The following is a 19807-nucleotide window of genomic DNA, read 5'->3' as shown; positions in this document are numbered from 1 at the left end:
CCAAATGTAATCCATCTTGCAATAAAAAAAAAAAAAAAAAAAAAAGTGAAAATTAGAACAACAGCTTCCCTTGCCAACAGAATGACATCAGAAATGGTGTTTCTTAGCTAGGTTTAATTTTGGAAATTGTTTATGTTGCTTTGAGTTCATTTGGGCAGTAGCAAGCATGGACCAAGTTCCTAAAAAGGAAAGCGTTGTTGAAAGCTGCAGAAAAAAGATGATGTGAAGTGGAAGCCGTCCAGCTGAGTATCTTTGCTGTCCTTTGCAATACACTGTGCTGCTAAGGAAACTATTGAAAAAGCTTTTGAAGTCAAGGGAAAATACTTTAAATTTGTCTTTCTCAAATGGAAAACTCCATTTTAAAGGGACCTTTTTGTTAAGGTTATCCAACTGGAATGCCTAGAATTATTTCCTTAGAACAGCACTTAGGCCCCTGTGTTCCAATGGCCGAATTCTCAGAAGTATCGGGCATCCACCAAGAAAATGCTCTGAAGGTGGTAGGACCTAGAGTCACTCAGCATCTTTGAAACCAGGCCACCTGTACCGAGCTGTCTGAATGCAACCACGATTGCTTCAGGCACCACCTTTTAAAATGTTTGTTCTTTCGGCTGACAGTTGAACTTGTTGGTTGCAGAGTTCGGGAGTGAGTAGCGAGAAACTCCTCATCCATCTCTCTAAGGGATGCAGTCCTTGCTGCCATCTTCCAGCCAAAGCGTTAGGTCAACTCTCTGGTTGCTCCGGTGCTTTCTTTTCTCCCTTGCACTGTTTTGGTGCACTGCTGCATTTCTTTCACAGCACTCAGCATGCTCTTGCTCCTTCCTAAACTGCTGCATCATTTAGTTGTTCCTGCTCTCGGTTCACACCTCCAGTCTCCGCTTTGTCAGGTGGAACTGCTGGATTCCACTTCTCATCCCCTGCAAACTGCACACAATTTTCAGTTAACCATTTTCTACCTATTTAAAATTCAAATTGTTTATGGGGGGGGAGTCTAGGTTTAGTTTTGGGAGCTCGCCCTTCCCTGCGCCCCATGTGTATGTGAGCAGATAGCAGCCATGTGTCTGCCAAAATTTTTTCTTAAGTGGCCACAATTTTGCACAGATATGTTTGTGCTGCTTTTTCAGGGTAATTTTCTTTCTCTTCTCAAGAGGCAGCCAAATTCACTTCCCTTGCCTATTGGAGCTGTCGTTAGCTAATTACTAAGTCTTAAGTTGAAGCAATAACTGTGTGTAAACACAGCAAGGAATGAAAACAAAATACTTCTGTAATAAGAATCTCTTAAGTGTAGTTTCATGTCAGTGGTTTATGCTCTCTGTGGTATGCTGGTGTCTCCGAGCATGGGACTTACTTGTGTTTGGGGTCTAGTTTGTGGTTTGCCGAGTGTGTAGTAGAAAAGAGACTGGAATAGCGGTGTGGGAAATATCGAAACAAAGCTTCGTAATTTAACTGCTTGAAGGATAAACTGATAAACTGCAGGCAGGGCAGGCCAGTCCCACAGGCAGGACAAATGCAGGTTGTCTTCATTTTAAGGATGTTCTAAGTCACATGAAGGATCTCGAATGAAAGTTGGGTCCCTAGTAACCCACAGAGGGACCTTTATTGGAAGCACAAAATAAAGTGTTATTGAAAAATAACTTGTGCCAATTCCACCCAATGTTATTTTTAACTTATGTGTTTTAATAGTTGATTTCTTAAAATGGATTCCTAAGGTCACATACTGCCACCTTGATCTTCTCATACAGCTTCTAAGAAAACATTTCAAAGGAGTATCCTGGCTTTTGATGAGGGATATCGCATAGATTTAAAAGGACTTATTTAGGGCCAAATTTGTATCTCCAGATAGAAAGAGCATGGTGTTGAACACAAGGGGTTTCTGCCCAGCTCTTGTGTGTGACACAGAAATTCTTACTGCACCTCAATTTCCCCCTTGTTAGAAGGGACAAGAGCTTTGTAAAGCTCTTGAGATCCCCTGATGAAATCCTAGTTATCTCTTGAGGGCTGCAAATGAAGTTGGGCCCCTGAAGTTGTGAATTCCATTGTAATTAAAGTTTGAGATGATAATAACACTTAAATATGTTATAGAAAAATATGGGGTTTTCTTACGTACTTTGTATATATTTTATTATATAGCTGAATGGGAACTGAAAAGTACCTGTAAAGTGATGTTTAGAAACTGATTGTAAGATAAGATGGAATTATTTTGATGCAAAATACTTCCTTCAGAGACTACTTCAGTTCATTCAGGAGTATTTATGGTCATTTTTCACAGGCATCGTTTGAGAAAGCTGTATGCTGTCATCCTCTGCCCGGTTCAAAGACTGGCTTACATTGGGAATTATAAATTTTGGGAATAAAGTGGCTGTTGTTTCATAGTTGGTAGCTGCTTTGCAATTAATTTCAGTAATGCTTTAAAGTGCCTCTTAAATGATTCACTGCCTGTTGTGACTGAATTCCTTGAAAAGCCTTGTGAAAGAGTTTACAAATCACTTAAAATAAGTCAGCAGTGTCACTCTTGGAAGATTTTTTTTTCAAGTGCTTCATAGGAAATTGGTATCTCAAAACTGGAATTGGGAAATAGCCTTAAGTAAAGGCTTAGCCAACTAGCAAGTAAACAAAGCTAATCTGAGTGTTGCTATTTGTGAAACACTGAGATGGAAAACAGTACACATGTATGTTTTGAAATTATTCCTGTGTTTATAATAGTTACTTCTGTTACACAACTGAAACAAGCACTGTTAGCAAAGAATCCGCTTTTTTTCAGTCTTTCAACATAACGTCCCAGATTTAGTCCGTTATAGAAAAAAGTAGAACTGACTGTTAAATATGAGCATGAAGTTAATGAATAATCTAGGCTGCGCCTTGTTTTTAAGGCTCATTATAATATATTATTCCCAAAGAAAACCAAACATAGCATGCGTTCACTGATCATATTAAATGGCCACATGGTTCCCATAACATCCTGTGGAGCAGTACTCATGGAAATGTTACTGTCCATCTCGGCGTATAATGGAATATTTGTATCTGCTTTGTCTTTGGCAGCCAAAATTGCTGCCATGGGTACTGCATATGCACGTGAGGTATGTAGGATCAAACACGACTGAGAAAAATCATCTGATCTGAACCCAGAGATAATGCCTGAATCCTAGAGAAGACAATAAGGTTATTTTGTATGATTTAGAGCATCTAGAATAGTATAGAGCCAGGCCAGCAGCATCTCTGCTCATCCAGATTTCCTAATTATAACAATATTTGTTATCTTTTACTCTAGGAATGACTATACCAGAAGAAGATGCTGATGTGGGACAAGGTAGTAAATATTGCCTTGTGGCAATAGGAAGGCTTCAGGTAATGCCAGTCTTTCCTTTTATAAACTACTTCTGAAAGCATAATCAGACTTGTGCTTTAGTTGTAAAGGATTTGTGCAAAGTTCTGGTACGAGATGGTAACTTTTAACACGCCTCCAAAATACGAAGCGCCTTGGTGTTGGTGTGCAGCCAGTGCTTTATAGAATCGTTGAATGGTTTGGGTTGGAAGGGACCTTAGAGATCATTTAGTTGCAACCACCCTGCCATGAGCAGGACTTGTGTAGAATATGTTAACCAAACAACATGAAAGTGTGAATTTGGTGTATGTGTATTTAACCCAACAACAGCGGCAAAGATGCTCCTGGAGCATGAGCATGTACAGACCTGCTGTTCTCTAGGGTGCATAGGGCTGGGATATTCTCGACTGTGAGAAATACAGGAGGACAGGTGCTGCAGATGGTAGGTTAAAGCGGCTCCCAAAGCCAGTGACATGCCTCCCTGCTATTCTTTCATTCGTTCTCTCTCTCTGGCTAATCAACTACTTGAAAAACTGTGATTGCAGGAGTTATTCTGAAAATGGGAAAGATAAGGCAGTCAAGAGGCACTTCACAAATAATAGCTTTATTCTCAGTGTGTCTTGTAGTGTGCATTCAGATGCAATGTCGGCTGAGGGAACTGTGAGAATAAAATTTTACTTCCCTTTTTGTCCAGATGGTTGCAATTGATGTATATACATTCTCTTCCTTTGTCCATTGCTGACGAGAGTTCTGAGCGGGAGCTAGACCAGTCACGGTGAACCTCCTTCACCGCAGCAGGGAGGCTAATTTTTTATCTTTCTGGTCTGGGAATTCTGCCATGGGTGAACATGTTTGAGCCTCCTGCATGATCTCCTGTTGGCCTGCACTCGTTACCATCTGCTAGGATGGCATCGCTCCTTCTTACAAGGTAGAATGACCCTTTCATTAGAGCACAGGTGCCAAACCCATCTTATTTGAGGTGAACAGCCTGCATATTACTGCAAGTATTAGCACTTCTGCGGAGTGTGTCTCCATTGTGACGGCAGAGCTACAAAAGTATTGTTTGGTTTTTAGGTTAATCATGCTTTTATAATCAAGGGTAATATATTCAGCTGATGGAGAGAAGGAAGTTACGGGGATTCATATGTTACAGCTGCCAAAGAAAGATAATTTCCGAGAAAATCACATTAGTAACATGTGGAGCATCAAAACATCTGTTGTGTTAGAAGAGGCAGCAGGGTATGCGAGGGAGGGCAAGAGGAGGCTCTGGGGATGGGTTTAATCGCAAAGAAGTCAAGGTGCCCAAGTGATAAACTCTGCTCTGTAACAGCAAATTGGAATCTTGCATACAGTTAACTGTCTAATCTACTTCCAGACAGCAACAAATGAGATTTTGTAAAAACAGTGGTCTCATTTGTAGCCCCAGCAGGCATGAATGGATACAGAGTGACCTGATTGCACAGGTTTCAGGCAGAGTGCTGGAAATGCATCATTCTCTCTGATGAGCTTTGAGGAGCGTTGCTGGTCCAATATCATCACCTACCTTAATGTCTGGAGAACTTCGTTTGGGTTCTCTGGATGTACTCAGATGATCCTTATCTGAAAGCTGAGCGTAAATCTTATCTAGTCCTATTGGATATGCTTACAGATAGAGTTGTCCTCTTAGATTGGCCTTCCTGTCCTAAAGTGGGTGGGTTGAACTGTCCTTTGGAAGTCTCTCATTCTTGGTTGACAAGGGTAGGAACCAAGATGCCAAACTTTGATGTGGTCCCACAGAGTGAGATGATTCCAGCCATACTTATATCATTACTATATCCCTCCGTGTTGGGAACTTCTGGTATATTTGTTTCCCTGCTGCGCTGTTAAGCTGTGTGCCATGGGGTGAGATATTTGCACTGCAAACTAGACCAAAGGCTGTTCTGTGTCATTTATTCATGCTGTTGTTTTATTTATGACTTCCTTCAGTAGTTAGCAGTCTGCCAACAGATCTTATTCTTTATATGTGTAATCAACTTTGGCTTAAGGTGACTGTTCTGTGGACTAAATGCTGTGGGCTTCCTTTGTCCTAGGTAACCAGCTCTCCAGTGTGCATGGACATGAATGGCATGTCGGTCCCAACTGAGTTCTTGTCTAGGCACAATTCTGATGGAGTCATCACCTTTGTCGACCCAAGGTGCATCAGCGTCATTGGCTACCAGCCCCAGGTTAGTGAGTCATGTAAACGCGGAGACTGATTAGAGCTACTGAAGAAAACTCTGTTTCCCCATTAAAAACAAAAGCAGCAACACATGAAATATTTGTAGCTGACAATTCATGTGTCATGCGCTAAATTCTGTTCATTTTTCTTTACTGTCCACGCCTCCCTAAAATGCGTAGTTTTCCCCTTTGTTATGTGGGATATTTTTTTATGCCTTTTAGATCCAATTAGAATTCTAACAGCCAGAATTTAAACCTTGTGCTTTAAACCTTGCGCAACTCTCCAGTAAAGACATTTCTATGATAGAAAGTTAACGGTGTTTGGTGAGAGTTTTACTCCTGTAGATCTGTACTTCTGCCAGTCTATTGAACAGTAAGCAAACATCATTTATGGCATCTATTTTCCTTGCGGCTTACATCTGCTCCTCTGAATAGGAGGCTGGTCACAGAACTGAGCAGAAAAGTAAATGAACTCCTGTCTACCACAACTCTCTGTCAGATAACTCTTCAACAGTTGCAATTTCAGGCAAAAATAATTTCTTGCTCATTAGATTTTCCCATTTATTTTGATTTTAGGTAGCTTTACAGTAACTGTTTTTACAAAAATTAGTGCCATAAAATGAGCTGTAGTAGAGGATGTCAGTCTCTTCAAGATACCATTTCACAGGTATTAAAAAAACACTTAAAATTTGTTTGTAAGTACATGTATCTGTGCAACAGTACAAATATAATGTGGGACTTGATGCCTACAAACCTTCTTTATGTTTCATCCCCAATTAACTGAGTAGTCCCATTAAGGGCGGTAGATCTAGCATTTGCAAGGATTACTTGCAGGTCTGCATATGAATTTGTGTTGTGGTCTGGGTTTTTTACACAGCTTTATGTTTTCTTCTAGGATCTTCTGGGGAAAGATATTTTAGAATTCTGCCATCCTGAAGATCAAAGCCATTTGAGGGAGAGTTTCCAACAGGTGCTGTGTCCTGCTCCTTCTGACATTTATTTATTATTTTTGTTATTATTTTGTTCAGAGAAGTAGCTTTTATTTTTCATTTCAAGGTATTTTTTCTGTTATGCATCTGTTTGCTGTGCTTTCAGAAATAAGTTACCTAGTTATACATTTTTGTTTTCCTTTTAGAAAAAATTAAATGAGTGTTCACTGCAAAGTTAGAGCTGTTTTGGTGATGCCTTTATAGATCCCACGGTGATAAACGGTAGCCAAAAGTATGTAACTTCCAAGATGGGCTGTTCATTTGAAAGTAGTTACTCCCTGCTGTAATGCTGGATTGTTTATGACCTAAATTCTCTGCTAGAATAGGTGATGTGCTTCATACTTCAATGAAGTTACACCACTTTACATCAGTAGAGAATTTTGCCCTTCTCTCCATTAGGAATTGAAATGCAGACAGAAGTAACAAAAGAAATACAGCATATGGAAAGAATTACTGATCTGGATTTGTTTTTACAGTGGGCCACGTTTACATCAGCTATATCAAAGGCATTTATTCTATTGTAGAGCTTATCGTTTCAAATTGATCTGGGACATACAGTAGGAGTGTTTTCCCCAAGCCTTTGCTTGTTGCTGGTCTTTCCAGCGCCTTCCCTGCTGCACTGGAAAGTGTGGTGTACTGTTTAACTGATTACTGAGGTTCAATTGATGTAAGCGGTTCCAGATTTTCTGATAACAGCCTATAGCTCAACCAAGTTCTGTTGATCCACCATGTGTTGGACGCTGAGATGTATTTTCAGCTGTGAAACGTGGATATGAAGTGACTTCTAAAATACTTTGTGTAGCCAATTATTAATGCATGGCATGCAGAAGTGGAGCCTGAAAAGCCTCTCTGGTGAAAACTACTAAATGCTGTTCTGTGTCCATAGAATAGATGGTGAAACTGAGGCTGTGGTCTCTAGAGAAGTGTTTGAGATAGCGTAGGATATCGGTACTGTTGAACTATCTCTCACCAGCCCCTCCCTCAAGTGGAGGCCACCAACCCCACTGCTGAGCTAGCAGAAAAGACTGTGTGAGCACTCTGCACCCACTTCATGTCCCTTGAATGGACTGAGTTCACACAGCAGCGAAAGACCTTTTAAATTCAAGATTCAGAGGCAGGAGCCTATGAGAGTTGCATGAAATAAATCACCACACCCAGTCATCTTCTCTGCCCCACCTTGGTTGGAGGTGTAACGCTGCAGCTGAACCTATCTGATGGGTAGCTGTCACCAGGAGTAAGGTCCTACTTCCTCTCTTCTCTCCTCCCTGACCTCCTCCACACCCTTCCTACTGTCCTGATGCTGGCACAGACGGACTTGCCGGGTAGGCTAGCTACGGGACTCACTGCTTTTGTGGGGGACTGGCTTTCAGCTGGTTCAGCTCCCTGAACTTGTGCCTGATCGCATCAGTGGCGTAAGAAAAGTAGCGAGAGCACATATGCTGGTTTTCACTAATACCCAAATGATTGATTCCACTAATTTATCCAAGAGACAATGACAGAGAGCTGCTGGATAATAACGCATCAAACCTCCGTCTCCGAAGTGATTGCCTGGGGCTCAGAAGGGCTGACTAACTAACGTTCAAGTTAATGACTCGGTCCTCACTCTGCTCACTGGGAGTGGGGCCGCGGGAGACTGCCAGTGTATCCCTGAACTCAGTTACTGGGGACTTCACTGGCACCACTCACTATTAGGCATGTGCATAAGTGATTTGCTGAATCGGGGACCTACATGATTTGCTTAAGGTCATACCAAAAGACAGCAGGGGAAAAAATGCAGGTTAGAAGTGAAAGTTCCTCACTCGACCTGTGTCCGATCTATGAAAATATTGTACCGTTTCTTTAGTAGGCAATTCCTTTTTCGGTATATTTTTGTTCAGTACAGTAGCAGTGTGATTGGGGCTGTTATTTCAATCATGCAATAAAAGACTGAAGTAAACAGTTAAGCTATGCACCAGGTGGTTTTTATTTCCAAAGAATGTAAGAAAGTAAAGGTTAAACATTAGCTTTGAAATTTTTTGTGCTATCTTGTTTGTGTGCACTGTTTTAAGACAGTTCAGGATTTTCCCACCAGTGATCTCTATGCTTTATATATTATTACAGAATTGGTGTTTCCTTAATTCAGACTTCAGGACAATAGATCACTACGGTTTGTTTTATTATTGTTAGTTTGGCCTTAGAAATCTCTTCATTAAAAAGGTAACTGTGATTTCCAATAAACTTTTTTTGCTATAAAAAAGTTTCTCTGAAAACTTGACATTTCTAATTTGCTGACAGTATCAGAACCAGGTTGGTGTATAACAGAGGAGGGAGGGAGGGTTTTGCAGATTTTGGTCAGTTGCCAGTATCCATCTCAAAGCTTTTACTTCCTTGGGAAGATAAATTCATTCATCAGGGTGGGAAAATCAGGCCAGAATAAGATAGTCTCAAGGCCAAGATCAACAAATAGAGTTTAGTATCAAAGGATCCAGAATACAGCTATTTGATATCCAGTAGGACGCTATTCAGATTGGACACTTTTACACAAGCTGGGTTGTTGTTTTTTTTTTTACCCTGGGTGTGGTAGTAGAAAATTTCTGATAAAAGAATGTAGCTCACTCAACTCAAACTACAAAAGCACTTAAAAAAGAAAAAAAGACATTTACCTCAGTATTATTTTGAACTTTCCTGGGCATTGCTGAAGCTTTTTGTGTGTTCTGTCTGCATTCTTTCCATTTAATCCTGTATCCAGTTGATCAATTTGAAATGCAGACATCTGGGAAAAACAGCATTGGAGCATTTTTCCTAATCCAGTTGCTTGTGGATAAAGGCCGAGGGTAAATACTAGGTTTTCTACTTTCAGAGAATACAGGCTGCAGATAGCTTAATAAAAAATAAATTCCAGTGGATAAGCCTTAAGAAGCCACACAAGATGTGGCATTTATTTGCAGTAGACCTTCCCTTTCCTTCCTGGAGGCACCCCTGAGATAGCTCAGTGGAAAAGCAATAAAAAATAAACACAGATAGCCCAGGTAAGTGCCAGCTGAGTAACTTGAAACCATATAAGTCTTCTTCTGGCTTAAACCAAGATTGTCAGATAACACATAAAATGCAGTTACAGTGCCAGCGTGCAGGTATTGTTTTGAGAATACGTCTTTAGCTGGCTGCTTCTTACTTCTCACTTGATGCCCAACTACTGACTTCAACTACTAAAACCTGAATTTGAACTGAGCGTTGCCAGACATCTGAGTTCTTTGTTATAAACAAATAGGCTGTCAAAGCAAAAAATTTGCTCTCCATTTTCATTAATATTATTAAAATGGACAGTGGCGTATTGGTGTTCTCACCATTCAAACGCTGTCTCACTCTTTCTTCTTTTGAAAGCCAGAAGGTAGTGGGGTGGGGGACCCAACCAGGTATGGTTTTAAAAAAAAAAAAAAAAAATTGTGTATAAGTATTATCCTAAATTTTGATGCTGATGTGTAACTTAGTATGTCACAGATATGAATTGTATAGCTAGGTACCCAAGCAGAAAAGCAGATAGTCAATCTCTAAATGTTTTTCATTGTGGGCTTTTGTTTCAGCTGCAGTGTTCAGTTTATGGTTTACATATAAACATTTAAAAGATCCTCAGTTTGGTTTGTTTCAGTCTCTCAATAAGCCTTCCACATTAAGACGTTCTTAAAGCTTCCCTGTTGGGATAACAACACAACCTGTTCATTGTCCTGAATCTATATCCTTCTTCTATGCTGGCTGGAAAATGGCATTTTATGCCATAAAGTGTGAGGGTTTCATTCTGAAGGAAATAGCTGTAAACATGAATCAGATTTTGTTTATTCTCTTGAAATTAAGAATCTCCCTGCTGTGTCCATAACTTCCTGTAATTGAAGTTTAAAACACACCAGTTACTGCTGTTTACTATTTATTTGCGCAGCAGGTAGCAATATCTCCTTTTATTAACCTTTCCAAATGGTTTTTGCAGGTTGTGAAACTGAAAGGTCAAGTCCTGTCTGTGATGTATCGTTTTCGTACCAAAAACCGGGAATGGATGCTGATCAGAACCAGCAGCTTCACATTTCAGAATCCTTATTCCGATGAGATTGAATACATCATCTGCACCAACACTAATGTAAAGTATGTGCCTTTCCAGATGCTCGTTTATGTGGTTTTATACGAATTTAAGCAGTGCTTTTTGCTGTAAAGCGCATTCCAGTTTTTTGGTAGCCAGTTGCCGGCTACATTTGTTTCTCTATCACAGTACAGTCTGTAACAGGGTTTTCCTGCATCATGAGATCTCACAACGTAGCTCCGTCTCTGTGTCATTATCCTGTGATGCTTCCAGGACCTGGCTGCACTGGGGGAGAAACGTCACTTATCTGTTATGTCATTAGACAAGCCCATTGATCTCAGTCCAGGCTGCCTTAAACTAGCACAGAGCTTCCAACAGCAGATCAGCTGTCCTGATATTGGAGGAAGATTAGCCTGATTTCTAAGCCAAGGAGAAAATTCTGTGTCCATGTTAAGAAGTATCACACAAGTAAGCCAGACTCCGGCCTCTTCTTCATGGTGATCATACCATTCTGTAGTCCTGGGCATCTTCTCCTGGTGCTGGGTCTGCTTTTACAGGCTACGAGAGCTGGCAAACTGATTTCCTAGGAGGCTTGAGTGGGAAGGGTTCCTGGTACTCAGTTAAGATCTGGTGGAATATCCCCAAATACGGGGACGGGTCCAACCCTTATCTTAAGAGGAGTATTATATCATCCTGTCTTTGACAGATTTTTTAAAATGTTAATTCATTGGACCTTTTAGGAGGAGGTCACCCTAGCAGTATAGTGGAGGTTCGTCACTGTGTGAGCAGAGAAACTTTTGGAGCCTCCTGAGTTCTGAGCCAGTAACTGCAGATGCTAATCTGGCCTTCATAAAGCCGTTGCTTTACAGTGTGGGTTTTTTTAATTTCTTCTTTCCAATATAAACTTAATCTGTTTCTAAAACAAAATCTGCTTCTGGTCTAACCAAAGATTTTTTGCCAAGTTTTTAGCTCAGAGGAAGATACTGGTTTTAAGATCTCAGCCTGTTAGACTGTATAATGGAAATGTTGAACGAGCAGCCTACTAGTGGAGATGCATGCTGAGAGCTCCACTTGCAAAACCAAACCCCTGGGACATTGGCAGTTGAACTTAGAAAGCTAGTGAGTGTCTCTGGTGGTCCTTGACTTGCTCCTTTGGACGTGACACAGAACTGGGCTCAAAGGGCTGTGCTTTTGCTCATTTAAAACCCAGCATCACAATAATTTTTTCTGCATACCCAAAAGTTGGGCTTAAACAACTCAATAGTTAAGCTCATTGAAAACAAGCAAATGTGCCTTGAAATCGGACAGCTAAAAATCTCCCTGTCTTCACTTCATTTCCACATTTCTGCTGTCCCGTATTTCTTTTCCAAATAATTTGTATACGCAAGAACAGGCCTGCAAAATAAAAAGGGACTTCAGAAATCTGTCCCAGGCTGGCTTAATTGTGCTTTGTTCCTAAGAGTCCACAGATCAAAAAGTGGGGCTGTAGACTTAGGTTGTGTTGACTCTGGGAATGTTTTTTTCTGAGCATCCACTATACTGTTCAGCTTGGCATCGCAGCACTTCGTGTGATGAATAGGACTGTGCCAGCTTCTGGCTCTTGTTCTCTCTCTCTTGCTAGGTTTGAATAACAGCCCAGAAATGTTGACCTAATATGGAAGTTGCCTGCTGCTACTTTGACAGAGGTTGTTCCCTCTTTCTTGTCATCTTGAAAATGTTCTAGTCTTACGGCAAGATACAGCCCATTGTATGTCTGCTTTTGAATAGTAGAAAGAATGCGTTATTCAAACTGTTTCTGTTTTTCTCCCTGTTCTCTCCCACTTCTCGGACAGATTTCCAAGGAGGACTTACTGTAATGTGCTGCTGTTCCTGCCTGTTTCTGTATTTATTTATTTTTTTGCATATTTGGGGTCATGTTTTGACTTTTGATTTCCTAGATGCCTTAGGGAGCTGTACGTCATGGTAACTGTTGATTTCCGCCTCCTTGTTCAGCTCCTGCTGGGACTGGTTGTTCAGCGCCGACCCCGGTGTACGTGGCCGTCCTTACGTGTCAGTGGACGTATCAGACACTCTGGGTTCAGCAAAGTTCTTCAGGTGGAGACCAGGCAGGGGTGCCTTCCACTGCGCAGTTGTAGGCAGTTCTGCATAGAGACAAATTCTGATTTGGCTGTGATAACCTGGCCAGCTCCATAAAATACAAGTCTGAGGCAGCTAAAAGTTCAGCATGAAACTGTAAAGCCAAAAGATCTAGGTTTATATCGCTTTTTAACGTAGGGTAGTTTAAAGCCACAGTACATCTTTGTGTGTCTGTCTGGAATAGCTCTCGAGTTGGTCCGTGAACAGCATTTTCCCAAAAGACTGTAGAGGGCAGTGGTGGTTCCAGTTGTGGAGGGATTAATTGATTTTCTTTTCTTGTTGGTTTGTTTTGTTTTGTTTCTTTCCCCCCCCCTTTTTTTTAAATAAAGATACTCCTTTGGAGCTTCAAACGGTCAACTTTCCAAACTTGCTTTTGGTGCGGAAGGATAACGAAACGTTAGGTTCAAATGTTCACTTAGTTCCTTGCAAAAAAAGAAAAGAAAACTTCTCTCAGTTTCACTTGGGTGTAGTCATCCAAGAGAAACTTCCTGGAGAAATGAAGCATTTAACATTTAGCATTTGTGCTGTGTTCGGCTGAAAAGAAGAGTCCCCTGTTTCACCACATCTTCCTGTGTAGTTGGGACTGTTTGATTTCCAAAAAGAAGTAATAATGTGATCAATGTTTATTTAACATACATGTAGAGCAATGTTTGAATAAAATAATCTGTCATGGTGACAGATAAAACTACATTAAAGTCTTTTTAGATATATATACACAGAAAAAAGGTATTTTCCTGACATTCAAGGAAATTCTGATGTTTCATTTCGGTAAGCCCCAAAGTCCTATGTTGCACTGCGTGCATTTGTGAATCCTACAGTTGTCCTGAGTCTCAAGACTTCTTGTCTCGGAGTGAACTGGCACAGGTCACTGCTGGAGGCTGCCTGATGGCAGCGCTTTGTAGGAGAGATGCTTTCTGTTTCAGATTGTCATGGGCCAAAATACTAAAGAGATCAGCTATTCTGATAAAATTCCAGTCTGTGGTATTGGTGCTAAAGACTTACTTTCTCATGATCTCCGTGCCATCTGGGGTCTATCTGATCCCTCAAGGCCGGTGCAATTCACCCTTTCACGGGAGTGAATTGAAGCTGTAGGCTAAAAGAGGGAGATCTGGGGAGTTTCTGAAAGAGGATTTTACAACGGCAGCCCCAAGGCTTTTATTACTCCCTTTTTGTCCAAACCAGACGCAGGAAGCACGTGTGCCTGTATTACACAAAAATAGCTTGGTAGGGATACAGTAGTATTGTTTCTCTCCCACCACAGAGACTGTTAATTTTAAAGTTCAAATCCTTTTGGTTCCTCTGATGCCTGGAAAAGGAATAAGTGACTTTAGTGTTCATAGACAGAGATTAGTTCAGCTGAAATCCTCTCCAGTGTCAAAAGAGCTTTCACAGAATCATCCCTTTTCCTCCAAATATATTTACTGGAGTAGATTTGAATTAACTGTCAAAACCTTCAGACTGACTGAACCATTCCTTGTTCAAGCCAAGGGCTTTCCCAGTTTCATACCAAACCTGTGGGTGAGACAGGAGTTCCTGCAGTAGAGGCAGAGTCCTCTGTCGACCCAGGGAATACCTTACTTGCTATGTTGGGTATCATGTAGAGGCAGGAAATTTCTCTTTCATTTACTCCTTCAAGCTGTGAAACTGAAATTGATACCAAGGATAGTTTGGGGTTTGGTTTCAAAGTAAGAAGGCGGTTTGAGTTTTGCCCAAACTGATAATAATCCCTCGTTCTGTATCATCTTTACAAAAAACGTCTAGCAGTTGGATGACTGAAGGGACCTGCATGTGTTGACTCTTCAGTCGAGAAGGCTGATTCAACGGCAGGGTCTGAACCCGCCACGACAGCAGCGCTCAGCTCTCCCTGGTTGGCTGGTCCCTGGATTGCTGCACGGTTTCTTTCAGGTTTCAAGCATCATTTGGACTATTTATACCATAGCAGCAAACAAGAGCAGAAGATGCTAAGCTGGCTTTGCTTTTCAGTCTTAATTAAGTGCAGCATAGCTTGCACAGAGTTCAGTGAAGATACACTTAAGCATCGGGTTTTTATAGGAAGTGGATTTGGGAGGTAGTTCCCAAAGTTCAGCGCTGTTAACACAATGTGGTATTTGTATTGTACTGCAGCTTAATGAGTATTAGAGATGAAAGATAGAGAAGGGCGAAGGAACACTAAGTTAGAGAAGTGCCTACAAAACAAATAACTAGTAAGTACGCTGTTTTGTTTGGCTCATTTGTATGTATATGGCTGAATCAAGAAAACATACTTTATACGGAACAGAAGAGACCTAATGTGCTGTTTATTGACACACGCACCGAGTCATTGGTAATAAAAACAAATGAAACAGTGTAATTAGCTTTCACGTTAAGAACAGGATTTAATGGGTGTTTATTGTCCACGGGGTGGTATTTAGAAAAACTTCCCCATAGATTTGCCATGATTAAATTACCCCCCATAGTTCTGTTGGGAAAGTATGCATTTCATGCTTGTGAACAAAGAATTTCTTTGCATTCCAGAGGTAATTTTTAGGAATTTACTGTTGGCTAAAATAATGTGAAAAATCCATGGCTCTCTAATAACCGGGAGAACTGACTTTTTTTGCGTGTCACTCATAGCACAACAGTGATTCTGTGTATTATGTGTCCTTACACCATAAGGCTAGCAGAAGGCTTTCAGCCAGCTACTCCCATTTTCTGTTTGTTGCAGGTCACAGATTTTTGTCCAGTTTGCCATGGAGCCTAGTAACTGGTGTCTGAGCAAAGTGTCTTCTGGAAAAGCATCAAGGGATGGAAAAGTCTGTTACTTAGTTCAGTTGCTTGTTTGTGTGTTCCCCCACATTCCCATCAGTTTGTGCCTAATTTGTCATTTGACTTTGCAAGTTTGTCTCTCAGTCCCTTGATGTTGGAATCTGTCTAGTTCAGAATTTAAAAGAAGATTTGGATAAAAATCTAGAATTCAAGCCTGCGGCCAAAAATGTATCCTAATTTTCCAGAGTTTCAAATCCATAACCTTGCTATTTTGCAAAATCTCATCTATTACCACCTGTCACATTATAGTGTCTCTCTGGGGGAAGACTCACCCGGTGTATAATTCCTGCCCGTTAGGTGATTTGTTCCTTCAGAAAGAGGCCAGAAGCATAGAGAAACTGCGACCGATGTCAGGTGCCATTTGCAAGTATCGCTTCTTCTCAATCCAACTCCAATCTTATCCTAATCTCTGAGCTTTAGCATGATTTGAGGGGGTAATATCTTCTTTGCTAACTGAGCGAAGAGCCTCACGGAGGTAGTGTGCTACCTGCGCATCCTCAGGCCAGAGGTAATCTTGCTAACAGTCACCAAGCGACAGAAAGCAACTGTTACTGGAAGGTGCAAAACATTTAGATAATTTTGCAGCTGCTGAGGTTTTGTGTCGTTGCACAGGCAGCCTTCCTTGGGGCGCTGCGATGCTCCCAGCTTGTCCTGGCTTGAGGTAAAACAGAACCGATTTTGTTCAGTAACTTCGCTTCTTAGCTGGGCCTCTTCTAACTACTGAAATTAACTGCATATTGTGCAGACAATGTTCACTCTCTCAGAGTGATAAGACCAATTGTTCATAGCTGACGCCCAGGCATGGTGTGCAGAGAGGCTCCTGCTTATACTTATTGCTATAACCCCCACGGCCAACCAACTTTGGTATTTGCCCCGTTGGAGGGTCAGAAGCGGAAAAGCATAGTGGGGTCCCACCTGCAGGGAGGAGCGGACAGGACAGGTGACCCAAACCTGACCAACGGGGTATTCCATCCCATCTGCCTCATGCTCAGTATAAAAGCTGAGGGATCAAAGGGTCACTCGCTCTTCCTTCAATGGCCGACGTCTGAGGAGGACTCTGTTCGTCTGTCTGTGATCCCGATCCTGAATCCAGATCCGGAATCCAGTTCCCGTCCGTCACTGAGTCCAGCCTGGGACTGCCCCAGTGCCAGCCGGTGACGTGATTGTCACCTCAGGAGCTTGATACAGTTTTGTATATATTTTTCATTATTTCTTTTTATTTTATTATTAATATTTCATTAAAGTAGTTTAGTTTCTTCTAAACTCGTAAGTCTTTTTTTCCTCCTCTGCCTCTCTCTTTGAAGAGGGGTAGAGGGGAGCATCTGTTGGTCCCATCTGGGGTCCCTCGGGTCCCCAGTGGTGGATTTGGCCTAAACCACGACACAGCTTCACCCCAGAGACTGGTTCAGTGCCCTTAGTGGTACTGGCCCATGCCAGAGCAAGGGACTCTGCCTTCTCCATGGCAGACAAGGGCCATGGAGATTTCCCTTTTTGCGGGGAAATCTCAAGGCGTTGTGCTCACATACGAGCTGGCCTCTTGGCTGCGAGCTGCTTTCAGCACGAAGCTGTGAAGTGAAGGTGACGCTGTGGCCGTGCTGCTCCGGGCTGGAGCCGGGACACAGCTCAAAGCCGGCGCAGCGCTGGCGAGGTGATGTGGCTCTCGCACTCTGCCCTCCCCGCTGGGCGGTGGGGACAAAGCTGGGTTTGGCTGCCTGCAAGCGAGGACACAAACCTGTGCCCAGGCAAGGGAGGATCCTAATGACCCGACGTGGGGATGGTGTAAGTCCAAAACAGAAAGCATCAGCTCACGTTTTAATTGTAAAATTCTGGTCTTAATGCATCGGTAGCGCTTTTGTCTTTCATTTCAAAGGGATTTGGTTTTATTTCTGATAGACTGTTCTGCACAGTGGCTTTTTGTGTAAAAGTTGTTTCATTACAGTAACTTCAAAATTCCTGGTAGCAAGAATTAATATAACTGTCTCTGGTTTGTGGTTTGTTTTTTTTTTAAATTAGGAGCTTTGAATTTGTGTCCTTTCAGAATTAAGAACAGCAAGTGAAGAAGTGGATTCAGAAGATCACTGTGCAAGATACATTACAACTATATAACAGACCTGTACATTTTCATAAATAGGCAATATTTGCACATGTAAAATGTGACTATACCTGAGTTACCACCACTTACATGCTGTCCCTACAGGTCACCTGTCAGTTAACTCTCATGACTCCAATGATTTTATCTGTTGATATTGGCTAATTGTCACAGTTAAGTAACAGCACCTGACGCTAAACGCAAATCAAGTGCATTTCAAGGATTTGCAGAGTTTTCAGCACTAAAGTTCTTCATTCTGGCATACGGCCCCTAACGCTTATTGGCTCTGGCACTTTCCTTTGAAGTATTTTTCTATGGCTGCTGCACATTTAATTTTTCCTGAATTCATATAATTGGATTAAGGCTATTACTTCCAGTGATTTTTGTCTCATTTAAACACCAGATATTTTTTGTTACGTTCTGATTAGCACGAAAAGGAGACTTGTGTTTTCTGTAGCATTTGTCAACACAAATTGATTTTATGTAATGTCTTGACTTATATGCAAGCAACTTCTTTCTGGACATTCACTGCCTTAAAAGCTTTCAGAAATTGAATAGAATCTGGACTTGGATCCCGAGAAGAGTAGAACATGTTAAATAGGTTTTATCACAAAGAAGGATTTATATGCAGTTCTTTCTAGCTCAACAGGTTGTTCCATTTGGTCTGACGTGCTTCAGACAGAGCTCTGCTCACTTTTTCTTATTGACTGGCATAATTCTGTGTTAATGTTACTGGGGGTTGCCTGGTTACTTCAGTAGGATCAGTGAAGGGGTCTGGTATATTCATCGTTAACATGCGGAAGACATTCTTGGTGTCTTGATAGTGAATTCTTAAATCCTTTATCAGGAGGCTGTATTCCATCCTCCGTTACTTACCCACCTACGTTTCTGTGCTATTACAGCAAAACTCTTCGTGTGCCATGTTATGTTCCTGTGGTGCAACGAGAAAGCTTTAAAACCAGATGGATCTCACAGCAAAGGATTTACTAAATCATCTGTGAGATGTTTCACTCGGAGTGTAAAATAGGAGACCGTGGCTGTTCCTTTTTGTATCTTAATTGGGTTTTTTAATGAAGTCATTTTGTCTCCTTTGCAGACAACTTCAGCAGCAGCAAGCAGAACTTGAAGTACATCAAAGAGATGGGCTGTCATCCTATGACTTATCTCAGGTGAAATTTCTCAAGTGTTTATTTTTGTGCCTCTGATCTTTTAAAATGTAAAGCAATGGCAGATTTCAGCAAAATTAAGAATTCATTGTGACTGTCCCCGAATTCCTCTTCGTCAAATACGATGGAAGGAATAACCACCTTCTGTGTATCTCGACAGGTGCCTGTTCCAAGTATACCAGCTAACGTTCATGAGGGTGGAAAGTCTGTGGAAAAGCCTGATGCTATCTTCTCCCAAGAGAGAGATCCTAGATTTGCTGAGATGTTTGCTGGAATAACTGCTTGTAAGTGAATGTCTCTGATGTTTAATTTTTAATACGGTGTTAAGCTTGGTTACATGACGTGGAGCACAGCTTCAAGACAATGAAGAGAAACTACAGTGTAGCAGAGAAATTTCCAAGCAACATCAATCGTCAGGACTTTTCCTAGAATTTGCCTTAAGTTGATACTTCCCCTAAAGATGGTGAGGAGTAAATTCAAGGAGGGTAGGACAGCATTTGTGTCACCAGAACTACCTATTTTTGATTCTGGTTTCATTTCACAGGGACACCTTAAGCAGTGTTCGTAGATACTAAATGTACTGAGCAGAACTTGCTGTTTCTAAGTATGTATTTTCTTTCTTAAACAGCAGATGTGAGTTCATTGCTCTAAATAGACATGGATTAAGAAAGTTACCATGTAGTCTTAAGATAGGTCTGCAATTTTTTATCAAATCGCCAGCTTTTGCATTGATGCTTTCAGAGGCATATGCTGCCTTAAAGTGTGATAATATACTTGTTTTCTGGTCAGTTGAGGCACCTCCAGTCACATTACCTGTCTGTAAGACCTTGCTCTTTTCCCCACAACTTTTTAACTTGTTGGTAAATTCTTATGAGAGTGACAGGAGCGTCAGAAATACTACATTTTTCTATATTTTGTCAAAATTACTGCGAGGACAAAGAGTCCTTACTGAGTGCCCTCACCGAAGGATTTCCCAGCCCTGTTCCAAGAAGCAGCAGCCAACTTGTTAGTTGGACAGGCGTAGCTGACTCGAACTAGCCCCATCCTATGCTGCCCGTTGCC

The 19807-nt window shown here is 41.4% G+C and overlaps 1 protein-coding gene across 1 annotated transcript in view; it reads left to right on the top strand.

Annotated features, from left to right (window-relative positions):
• ARNT2 (aryl hydrocarbon receptor nuclear translocator 2) overlaps window positions 1-19807 on the top strand; it is a gene marked incomplete at both ends in the record, with an annotated part of 102918 nt that overhangs the window by 69316 nt on the left and 13795 nt on the right. The window contains 6 exons of the mRNA XM_082488846.1: window positions 3266-3342; window positions 5389-5523; window positions 6411-6485; window positions 10463-10614; window positions 18676-18748; window positions 18906-19029. Coding sequence (XP_082344972.1) covers window positions 3266-3342; window positions 5389-5523; window positions 6411-6485; window positions 10463-10614; window positions 18676-18748; window positions 18906-19029 — 636 coding nt within the window. The remainder of the gene's footprint in view (window positions 1-3265; window positions 3343-5388; window positions 5524-6410; window positions 6486-10462; window positions 10615-18675; window positions 18749-18905; window positions 19030-19807) is intronic.

Source organism: Vanellus vanellus, assembly GCF_965231255.1.
Source record: "Vanellus vanellus genome assembly, chromosome: 11".
Lineage (NCBI taxonomy): Eukaryota > Metazoa > Chordata > Aves > Charadriiformes > Charadriidae > Vanellus > Vanellus vanellus.
The sequence above is the reverse complement of the archived record's forward strand: the minus strand, read 5'-3'. Positions and strand labels throughout refer to the sequence as shown.